The 12,328-nt window shown below is 37.3% G+C and overlaps 1 protein-coding gene across 2 annotated transcripts in view; it reads right to left on the bottom strand.

Annotated features, from left to right (window-relative positions):
• LOC109431926 (synaptotagmin-4) overlaps positions 1–3,556 on the bottom strand; it is a 77,220-nt gene extending 73,664 nt beyond the window's left edge. Inside the window, exon 1 of one of the 2 annotated variants that reach the window (XM_029871996.2) lies at positions 3,031–3,556. In XM_029871996.2, the coding sequence (XP_029727856.1) occupies positions 3,031–3,070 (40 nt within the window). In that variant the 5' untranslated portion in view covers positions 3,071–3,556. The remainder of the gene's footprint in view (positions 1–3,030) is intronic. The other variant, XM_029871997.2, reaches the window with a different exon arrangement.
• Positions 3,557–12,328: the final 8,772 nt, after the last annotated feature.

The raw sequence follows: 12,328 nt of genomic DNA, 5'->3' as shown, positions 1-12,328 counted from the left end.
TGTATTGTGAAAACAATTGGTTAAAATCATCAAAACACAACTTTTTATTAGAAAAACAAAGTGTATTTTTAATTTCTGAAACAGTGTATAGACCGGTAGTCCTCTATGGGCACGAAACATAGACTCTCTGTGCAGAAGACCAACGCGTGGAGTTTTCGAACGGAAGGTATTGCGTACCATCTACGGCCGAATGAAGATGGAAGATGGGTATTGGAGAAGTCGAACGAACCACGAGCTGCATCAGCTGCTGAGAGAACCAACCATCGTCCATACCGTGAAAATCAGCAGGCTACGATGAGCGGGTCACGTCATCAGGATGTCGGATAGCAACCCGACCAAAATGGTTCTCGAGAGTCATCGAGAGACCGGTGAAAGAACGGTGCGCAGCGAGCTAGGTGGGACGATTAAGTGGAGGACGATTTCGCAGAGTGCGGAACTGGAGACACACAGCCATGTACCGAGTAGAATGGAGACGACACCTACGTACAGCAGAGGACACTCAGGCCTTAGCCTGACCGGTAAGATTAGGTAATTTTCATGAGTTCTACTAAAAATACAAAAATCGCATTAACCTACTTATTACGACAATTATAGTTTTCCAAATCTGGTGAAATTGATTGTTGACATCTAAGGTGACCAGCCAAGTGTTTTATGGTGAATGCAACAGTTGTTGTAGAACGACGACAATGAGCGAAACGATCATTTTGTTTACAGAAAGGCTTCACGTAAATAAATGTTATGAAACTAATTGCGGTGAAATTTTTTCTGCCTCAAAGACCACACCGCTAATAGCAACTTCGCCGCAGTAATTAAATGTTTTGAAACCGATAAAGGCGGCCGTCATTGATTTTTATATTCATAAAATATTATTATTTACCTTTTTGACTTAACGTCCGCTTTGTAAATTGACCTGCCCTTCTTCAGCGTAGTGCTCTGTGATCACTTCAATAATAAGGCACGTTCGGTGCAGTACTAGGTTTGAATTAATAAGCTGGATTTCAAATGGTTATACGATAAATTCTCAGTTTCATTGCAGAAACAGATACTGTATCATCTCACCATACAAAAAATCAACTCATTACTGCAAATCTAGTACTGCACCGAAAGTACCCGCTTATTCGCTTTTTTCTTGGCGCAACGTGTTTACTGGGACATTGCTCAGCTTAGTATTCTATGAGCACATCCACGGTTAACTGAGAGCTTCCTCTGTCAGTGACCATTTTGTATATGTAGTGTATATCGTGTGACAGGCACGAAGATATTCTATGCCCAAGGAAGTCAAATAATGTTCCTTTACAAAAAGTCCTGGCGCTTACCGCATCGGCTTTATGGATCCAGTACGATGTTAAAAAGTTAAATGTAAAAACATAAGCCTGTAGTTGAAAAATATGAAATCACAATCGGTAAACACGCTCCGTTGAAACCAACAGGTAGTCTCCAAAAGTATGTACGAATGTAAAAGGGATGGTTCACAGAACAAGCTCTGAATTAAAAACTGTGGAAGTGCATGTAGAACACTCAGCTGAAAATTAATCTTTGTTCCAGTTGAAACGTCACACTTTAAGGATTGAGAAGATGTCTATGCTTGGTGCACACAAGTCTTGGAAAAATGGCTAGCACTTGAACTGTACCTTTACGAGTCCGAGTTCAAGTGGAAAAGGTTACATTCCTGGAACCAGTTTGCTGCTGCAAAGAAAAACTTCTTCCAAACTGGATGCTTCCAAGAGGTAGGTATCATCCAATAAGCCCTGGTCTACTGTTTATGAATGGAAAACATTCATTCGGCGCTTCTTCTACTGAAGGCCGCATGTCTGCTGGATGCTGCCTGCAGGTACACTCCCACGCAGCGAACAAATTTGGCAGATATCTCATCAGCATGAACATAGCTGACAAAGAACGGCATTTAGAGCTAGAGCAACGACCGGTACGGTATATTGGAAGTCGTCATAACATTTGTCACAGAAATTTGGTAACTCCTACGCGTTTTGTCCGTCGTTTCTGCATGGCTTCTGAGAATGGGATAAGAAAAGTTCCTTACGAATATATACAATCAAGAAAAGAAAATCATTCATGCGTCCGAATATCGAGTCACAGGCACGAAGATACTCTACATCTAATGAAGTCTAAGAAAAATCCAAGAATTGAATTCAGACACACTGAATGATCACTTGTATGTACTGAATTGTATCATAAGTAATTCTAAAAAAAAAAACAAACGAAATTCAAATTCAAATAATTGAGTTCCGTGACATTCCGCAGAATTTAAAAATTCAACCCTTAGTGAAAGTGATCTTAGATCACTTTTTTCAAGTAGGACAGAAAGCTGCTTCGTCAAGACGAAGAAAACGAAATCCACACAAATTAAAATAAATGGAATTTATGTTATCCTATACGAACGTTTATTATTTAAGCACTTATTACGTTAAATATAAAGTGTTTCATCGAAATAGTTCTTTATATCAATCGATTGAATCAATTTCATGTCAATTTCACATCCGTTCATTGACCATCGTCAGTGCATATCCGATTGCATCCTAGATACTCCCACGTTCCTTTACAACAAGCAAAAAAGAAAACATAATTTGTGTTTCAAAATTCAAATAACAAACTGACAATCCTAGGGAAAGTCAGAGAAGAGAGAGATATCGGAGCGAAAGCTTCAACGCAACCCCATAATTCGGAGAGCACACAGGAAAAATGATTTGCAGGGTGGGTGGCTGCTGCAGCCCACAACCGGACCAGCCTCGGCAGAAGCACCAGGCGGTGGGTGGTCGAATTGTATTCGATGGAGAATGTACCTACACCCGTCGTCGTCAGCAGCATCGACCCGTGAGTACTTATTTTATGTAACCATTCAACCAACAACGATATGATGGATTGTCGGGTATCCTGCGGCTCCGTTCAAACCCCATACATGACCGGTTCAAAATACAATTCATTCACCAGATGTCGCTGTACCTGATTACGCCCTAATGTATGCAAAGATTATCCAGTGGAATGTTCAATCAGCTTAAATTTGCCTTATTTTACCAGTTTCCAGTGTGTTCATATCCGGGCCGTGGTCGCCCATCTTGCAGGTCCTTTCTCGAAGCTGCTCAGTCGAGTGGTATTACTTCCTTCGGTGTTTTCGATCACTCAGTGGTTTTTCCAGCTGCCAACCTCCGACTCGAACTTTCTTCTAACACTGTTTTTCCACCACTGACTGCCGTTTCAACAAATCGATATCGTTTCCCTATGACCGTCGTAATTAACTATTCTACTCGCACTATTCTCCAGGGATTTTTTCTCGTTTGTTATTGAACTGGATTTATTTTCCCCAACGCCGACTCGCACCAACTCTTTTGCGTATTTCACGGTAACGCGTCGAACAAACCAATTTTTCCGCTTTACAAAGCCCACCCAAAAATTCGCGTTCGCTTCAATCTGCAAAGCAGATTTTTCTCTCCATTACACCAACCAGATTACAATCCCATGGACAAGAAAAAAAAATCACTTCCGACCGTGCTCACAGCAGCAAACTGGTCATTGATACCGTTCGATACCGAATGATGGAGCTGGTGGCTTTTCATCACATTCGAGATGCCTTTGGTTTGTTCCTGCAGGAAAGCTCGCTCTCGCCTGCTCTCGACTCGAATCGAATCGGAGCGAGCTTTCGTGACGACAATCGATAGCGCGATAAGGCGCAAGCGTGGCCCACCTTCCCCACCGACAGACTGGCTGTTAACTGGGGTGTTTGTGTCAACTTGGAGCTTTAACAGCAGAATGAAATGTCAAATTCAATATTTATTCGCGTTTTTGGTTTTGACTGGTGTTCTGGTTTGTTATTGGTTGGTACGTTTGCGTCACATGAAGCGATCATTTGATACTCATTGCGTTGATATTTGGTATGCTCCAGTAACAGCTTTGAACGGGATTATTACATTACATTCTTAAGCCGAATAGGGTATTGGTTCCCTTATTAAGCATGTGGCTCCCATTTTCATCCCACGAAAAACAAAGGATTGAAGCGCTGTTTGTTTTGTTTCTTATTTTTGTATTTTTTGTTAGAAGTGAGCACCCATGAAAACAAAAAGAACGGAGTCAATCGGTGCCGTAATCGCTTGCTTTCGAGTAGGATGAAAATGGGAGCATGAGATTACTGATGGCACACATACCCTACTATAGGATTTCATTGTGGTGAAGATTTATAAAAGCATAACCCATTTATGATAACTCAATCAACTATGGTACGCTAGTGGACATTCGTCGCCTCTACGATATCTCATGTCACCTTAGCCAGCGAGACTAAGATAAATACTACGATGCCCGCGGAAGAAACGTCTGGACAGTTATTGACCGACCCGGTTGATCAGTTGAAACGCTGGTTTGAACACTTTGGAAATCCTTTTCAAGTATCAGCCACGCCATCAACACCTCGATCCACCAAGGGTTCGACGCATTATTTATTTATTTATTTTATTTATTTATTTATTTAAGTATAACAACACAAATAATCACCTAATGATTTTTAAAGCATGTGTTACTATTAAATACTAATGCCAAAGAATATTTCATGAATTAAAGAAACTATAAACACTATTCCTAAATGAAATGTATGTCAGTTCATTCCTGCAAGATCTAGGTGAATCATTCCAAATTTTAATCGCACGATGGCGGAAAGATTCTTTTAAGTTATTTGAGAGACATCTAGGAACAACAAGTAGGTAAGGATGCACGAGTAGACCGAGCGTAATTAAAAAAATTCAGAAGATATGGTGGAGGGTTATTTATTATTTTATCGGTTTGAATACTCAATCGCAGTTTCAGATGATTCGTTAGATTACGCCCGAGCAAAGCACTTCTGTAATTTGATATGTGATCATATTTCTTAAGGTTGTATGCATATCTAGTGACAGCATTGAAAACAAGGTTAAGTTTCTCCAAGTTCTTGTTGGAGACTAGGCCAAATAGAATATCACCGTAATCAAACAGGGGTACTAGGAGTGATCTTGCTAATTGAACCCGAATATGCTGAGGGGTACAATGTCTCAGTATAACAAGAGAATGTAGGGCACCGTTAACTTCAGTGCAGACTGCGTTGACTTGAGCAGACCAATTTAAGTGTGAGTCCATTAGTAGACCCAGGTTTTTGACAACACCCTTGAACTCAATTTGATCATTTCCTACTCTTATCAATGGAACTTCTGAGAGAATTGTACGTTTGGTCCGAAAGATGATAGCTTGTGTTTTTTTAGCATTCAGGGTTAAGCCATTATTTTCACACCATATTAAGATACTTTCAATGTCAGAATTGATTCGTTTCACAATTTCGGAAATTCTGTTGGGTTCTCCGGATAAATAAATTTGACAATCATCTGCATATAGGTGAAACTTGCAAAACGATAAAACACTTGGTAAATCATTAATATACAAAGAGAAAAGTAACGGCCCGAGAATAGACCCTTGTGGTACACCAGACAAAACCGTAATAATGTTAGATTGTTGTTTATTGAGCTCGACGTACTGTGATCGATTGGTCAGGTACGATCTTATTAAATTGGCAGAAAAACGATCTAAGCGATAATTACACATAAGTTTCTTACACAGTAAATTATGATCGATTGAATTGAATGCATTACTGAAATCTAGGAGAGCCATTACAGTGACATTTTTCCTATCTAGAGTTTCTCTAACATCATTCTCAATTTTTATCAGTGCCGTTATAGTACTGCAGGTACTAGCCTGACTGAAAAGGACTTAAGAGGCTGTACTGAGTTAAGTAGTCATTCAATTGTTTGGAAAGAATAGCTTCAAATATTTTGGAAAGAGCGCTAAGAATACTTATCGGGCGATAATCTTTTTCCTCTAAAGTGTTATCAATTTTGCCTATAGGAATAACTTTTGCAATTTTCCAGTCGATTGGAAACTCAGAAGTTGCGATACAAAAATTAAAAATGTCCGTTATATAAGGCAGAGTTACGCATTCAGACGATTTCAAAGATTTTAGTGGAATCATATCGTGACCAACAGCATCACATGCAGCAGAATTTATCTCCAGTAGGACCTCATCACTTGTTACACCTCTAAATGAAAAATGAGGTTGAGAGTCGATAGTATCTCCACTCGCATTGAAGGAAAGCGGTATATAATGAGAAACGAAAAATGAATTCAAAGAATGAGCCGTAACATCACCACCTCCGACTGAAGTATTAGTTTGCTTTAAACCAAGCCGTTTGATGTTTTTCCAGAGCTCCTTCGTTATTCCATTTTCGACTATCAGTTTTGTCTCCTTTCCAACATTCGTAAGCGTCGGAGCGATTTTTGAATAATCGGTTAATACGACTATTGATCCAAGGGTTAGTAGGATCTCTGGATAATTTCTTTTTCATAGGGGCGTGATGATCTAGAACTGAAAAAAAAAGTTCATTGAAGCAACGTAATTTTTCATTGACGCCGATGCAATCAAACACACTGTTGAGAGCAACACCACGTAGATCAGATATAAAAGCACTATTATCAATTTTATCAAACTCCCGAATCCAGCAAAAATTAGGAACAGTTTTTGGAAGTTTATAACGATAATCGATACATAAAAAGTCATGATCACTTATTCCCCCAAGGGAAGATTGATATACATTACTCGAGTTATTAGTACAATTTCCCGCAAATAGATCTATAGTTGACGAAGAAGTGTTTTTGTGACATGTCGGATGAATTGTAATCAGCTTGAAAGAAATTGCCTCCAAATTATCAATCATTTTTAAAGTTTTATAAGAGTGCTGTTATCGTGTCCCTAGACACGGGACATTCACTTTCCACTATTTACCTAGTTTAACATTGATCTATCGTGAACGAAGTGAAGACGCGCACTAACGGACTTTTCTCAATAGTACAGCCAAGCTGGAGTAATCCAGTTGGGGTACAATTCAGAAGACAGATTTGGAATAGTCGATAGCCTGAAAGGAGTGTACCAGTCAGGGTCGAGTTCAAAATCAGAATCTCTTTATTCATTGATACACTTGCCCTTTTATACATTTCAAGGTTCAATACATTACAATACAAGACTTAATACATATATGAGACGACTGGAGTGACCAATAGCCAAAAATGCTTATGGTTTGTTTTACGTTAAGCCAGGCGCTAGGTATGCAATTTGATCCTTCCACGCCGCATGCTATCGGCCCTCGTACCTCACAAGTAGAAGTGGAGAGAGAGTCGATAGAACGATGCACTCGTGGTTAATGACTTCCATATGTTGTGTTGACATTGCATAACAGTGCTCTTTTGCACTTGTTATTTTCGGTGTGGGTATGATTGGTTTGCTACAGTCGGTCCTCAATGTTGTGGCATTTACTTAATGGTATGCTACACCATCCCCCTTAGGGAGAATAATGTAATGAAATGGAATTATTCTGAAATTGAAGTCTCTCCAGTTGACTCTTACATTTTTTTTTTGTTTGCGCAACAATCGCTGATTTAATTCTATGTAATTCTAACCGAATTTCGCACTCCTCAGCATGAAGCTGGGAATTCACCTACTTGCTTTTTCACTTACTTTTTTCGTTTTTCTTATTTTTTTTTTGCAAGTTAGGCTCGGTGGTACTCTACTTAAATCTAATCACTTTTGACATTTAATAATTCTGTTTTTGTGTACAATGATTGTTTTTCCTGTTGTTAGATGTTTTATTTCGCAATTTGGTTCGTTAACTGAAATTATTGTGTAAGGTCCAACATAAAAAGAATCTAATTTTCTTCTATTTTCGTTCTTTAAATATACTGCATCATTAACATTGATATAAATTGGGTTTGTTACATTGTCATACTGTATTTTTCTTTGTTGTTTTTGTTCCAAAAGTTTTTGAACTGCTATTTTATGAGATTGTTGTAATCTATATTGGATTTCGTTTTTAAATGTGTCAAAGTTGTAAACTGGATTGTTACTCTTTTCATAACTATCTTGCGGTAAATTTGCTTTCCTGCCAAAAATGAGTTCAAAAGGTGTATGGTTATGCTCCGTATGTGGGGTTGTGTTATATGAAAATTCATAGTACTTAATCCAATCATCCCAATTTGATTGATGTTCGTTAGTGAAGGATCTCAGGTATTCATTTAGACACCTGTGATTTCGTTCCAGCGATCCAATCGATTCGGGATGATAAGGAGTTGAGAATGTTTGTTTGATCTGTAGAAGTTTGCATATCTGCTCAAGGACCTCATTTTTATATTCGGTTCCTTGATCAGATCGCAATTCTAAAAAGTGTCCATAAATTAAAATGAAATGCTCTACTAAAGCTTTTGCAATAGTATTGGCTTCTTTATTTGGTATTGGGATCAAAACAATATATTTTGTTAAATCGCACTGGATAGTCACACAGTAACGATTGTTGTTTATTGTTATTGGTAGTGGTCCTACCGTATCTATGGAAATTATTTCAAAAGCCTTTGACGGGGTTGTTGTTATTGTCATTGGTTCTCTAGTATGTTTGATAATTTTGTTTCTTCTGCACAACTCGCAGGCCCTTACGAATTGAGCAATAGATCCTTTCATATCGCGCCATCTGTATTTTTCACGGAGTCGTAGATACAAACGATGTTGTCCTACATGTCCTCCGGTTGGGGTATTATGGTGATTATGTAGGATCGTTTGTACGTCATTTATGTTGTCAATAAATTTTGGTTCCTTATAGATAATTATTTGTAAACTTTCTAGTAGTTTATTTGCGATTAATTTAAAATAGTTCATTGGTACCAATTGGAATATAAAATCTGCTGCAGAAAGCGCTATTTTCTTTGTATGATTTCTTTTTGCATATTTCTCGATTTCAAAAAGAGCAAACTCTAAAGCTTGACTTCCATTTCTTACATCTTGATGCACTAGTGCGACAAGTGTATTTTTCTTCATCATCATAAATTTCCAATTATTGTTCTCTACGGCTGTCGACAGTTTTATCATATTCTTAGTTTCCGTAGGACATTCTGTTTCATATACTGAGAGTTGATCAGGCTCTTCATTTGTAATTTTATTATTATTTTCTTTTGTATTTCTTATTTGCGCGTTTCTACGGGTCATTGCCCTTGTATTGACTATTAATATGTTAGCTTTCTTTAAGTCTTCGGATGTAGTAACTATACGCGATAATGCGTCTGCTGCTACATTCTCTTTACCTTTAATATATACAACATCGAAGTCGAATCCTTCAAGATCGATTCGCATCCGGGTTAGTTTAGACGTAGGGTTCTTAATATTAAACAGATAGACAAGTGGTCTGTGATCTGTTCTTACTGTAAAGCGTCTACCATACAAATAGGCTTCAAAATAATTTATGGCCCAATGTATGGCTGTTAATTCCTTTAATATTACTGGTTTATTTTTTTCAGCTGGAGTAAACGTTTTACTCGCGAATGCTATTGGTTGGTCTCCTGCTTCTGTTACTTGTGACAAAACAGCTCCACATCCTATGTCAGATGCGTCTGTTGTCAGTATGAATGTTTTCGTAAAGTCCGGATATTGAAGTAATGTTGGTGACATTAACTTATGTCTTAAAAGGTCAAATGCATATTGGCATTGATCTGTCCATTGGAAGGTTACATTTTTCCTTAGGAGTTGGTTTAATGGAAATGCAATATTAGCAAAATTTTCAACAAATTTGCGGTAGTAGTTGCAAAAAGCAACGAATCTACGCACATCGTCTGAATTTTTAGGAACAGGGTAATTCTTAATGGCTTTATATTTAGACTCATCAGGTAATATACCCTTATCTGTAATTTTATGACCGAGATAAGTTACTTCGGTTCTGAGAAATTTGCATTTAGAAATATTCAACTTTAAATTGTATTTTCTCACACGTTCGAACACTGATGCGAGATTTGATAAATGATGCTTCAGTGAACATCCAATGACAATTATGTCGTCTATGTAAATGAATGCTTTTTCAGGTGTCAAACCTGCCATTGCTATTGCCATCATTCTCTGAAAACTGTTTGGGCTAATATTTAGTCCAAATGGTAATCTCTTGAAATGATAGTGTCCAGAATTTGTTGAAAATGCTGTGTATTTTCTGGAATTTTCATCCAAAGGAATTTGATGAAAACCAGACAACAAATCTAATGTGCTAAAATATTTTGCCCTACCTAGTTGATCTAGTATTGTTTCAATCCTAGGTAGTGGAAACTTATCTGGCATGATTTTCTTGTTTAATTGTCGAAAATCAACAACTAAACGCCATTTTTTCTCTAAATTATCTGATTTTTTCGGAACAAGTAATATCGGTGAGTTATAAGATGAAACTGAAGGTTCAATAATTTCTTCATGTAACATCTTCTGAACTTGTCTTTCAATTTCTTCACCTTGAGAATGAATTGTTTTATAATTTGGGATGTACACAGGAACATTATCATTTAAGCTAATATTCTGTGTGTAAAAATTGTTAATTGTTAAATTTTCATCTGGTAGTGTAAAAATATCCTCATATTGAGTTATTAACTTTTCTAATGCTCGTTTAGCGTTAGTAGATATATGTTCGTTGTTTATTTGATTAAGAATTTTGTTTTGTCTTTCTGATTGATTTTGTGAGTAACCTTTAGTTGAAACCTCATGAAAATTTTGTAATGGTTCCAACTTAGGCCTAAATTTTGAGTATGTTATAAACACAGATTTATTTGTAGTATTTATAAACTTGAAAATTGGTTTATTTGGGGATATGATTGTGTTTCCACAGAAAACTCCTGGTTGAATTTCCTGCGAATGAACAACCATATCTTCTTTCATCTCTAAAGTTGGTATGTATCGAACTACTTCATGTCTTGGGGGTAAAAATATTTTGTTTCTGTAGTTATCTTCTATTGGTATAGATATTTCATTTTGATCAATTGTGAATGTAAGTAACCATGGTTCGTAATTAATGTTGCATTTGTATTTTGTTAAAAAGTCTCTTCCTAGAATACCGTCTGTCGGTATCGGAAAATCGTCATTAACTATTTGAAATTTATGTTCAATGTGTGTAGTTTCCACTTTTATTTTAGTGAATGTACTACCCAATGAGTGTATTTTATCTTGACCAATTCCAGTAATGATACATTTTTCGTCGGCGTAATATATTTGTGTCGGTTTCACTTTATTGGCTTTGACAATAGATATGTCTGATCCGGTGTCTACTATAAAAGTACATTTTGAATCTGATAAATCTATGTCTAAGCATACATAGTTGGATATGGACGCATTTACTGTGTATGTCGTCCAAATTGGGCTCCTAAAAAATTAGAGCTTACCGTTTGTGGTTGTGTTGATTGATTAGGATATTGTGGGTATTGTGGTCCATTTTCAGGTTGCATGTGTGGTTGGATGCTTGGTTGAGGTTGTGCTTGAGCGAAATAAGTCGCTTGTCGCTGATGTTGTGGATAATAAGTGGGAGGTCCATATCTTCCTCTTCCACGATTTCCTTGTCCTCTATAATTAGAATATCTGTTGTTTTGTTGGTGGTTACGATGATCAGAAAATCTTGATTGATTATTGAATCGTCCTCTGTTGAATGAATTATGGTATCCTCTGTTTCCATAATTTTTTCCTCGTCCACGGCCCTGATGTGCATACCTGTCATGAGCCATGAAAACTTGTGCTTGTGGAGTTTTATTTTTCTCTCCATTATCACATTCATGTATTTTCTGGGTTGCATCTGTTATTTTTGTGAAAGTCCCTGCTTTCAGTATTAATTTTGTATCATTGTTGGCAATACCGTTAATAAGCGTTTGTACACCCGCTTTTGTAGCAATTTGGTTGGCTTTGTTAGTTGGAATCGTTTCTTCGATGTAGGCTGTTGCCAGACGTAAAGTCAGTTGTTCAACCTGATCGCAAAATGATTCCAGAGAGTCTTTTTGTTTAAGACTTTTCAATTTTGCCAATAAGTTATCAGAGTTGACTTTTGTGGCGCATTGTGTCTTCAGTGTTGTTAATAGATCGTTTAATGTTTGTGCTCCAGTTATTGCTTGCCTAGCATTACTCGTCAGCCTTGCTTTTACCAACTTAAATAAAATTTGATCAGCTGCCGCTTTTTGATCTGGAGTTGCATCTGCAAATTCTTCGTTGACGTTGTCTTTAAATAACGAGACAGTGTCAAGAAATGCGTTGAGATTTTCAGGAGACCCATCGTAAACTTGTACAATGGATGTCCCTAACCTTATGTCCACTTTTGGTGCCATTTTCGCTAACCTACCGCATATAATTATTACTTTTACTAAAGTTTTGAATTTAATCCTTGTCTTGCTTTGACCGGATAATCTTCTACAAATAATTACTGCTTTCCCTAATGTTTTAAATTTTATTTTAGGTCGGTTGGTTTCTAGAATGATGGAT

The sequence above is a fragment of the Aedes albopictus genome, chromosome 3 (genome assembly GCF_035046485.1).
Source record: "Aedes albopictus strain Foshan chromosome 3, AalbF5, whole genome shotgun sequence".
NCBI classification, from domain to species: Eukaryota; Metazoa; Arthropoda; class Insecta; order Diptera; family Culicidae; genus Aedes; species Aedes albopictus.
The sequence above is the reverse complement of the archived record's forward strand: the minus strand, read 5'-3'. Positions and strand labels throughout refer to the sequence as shown.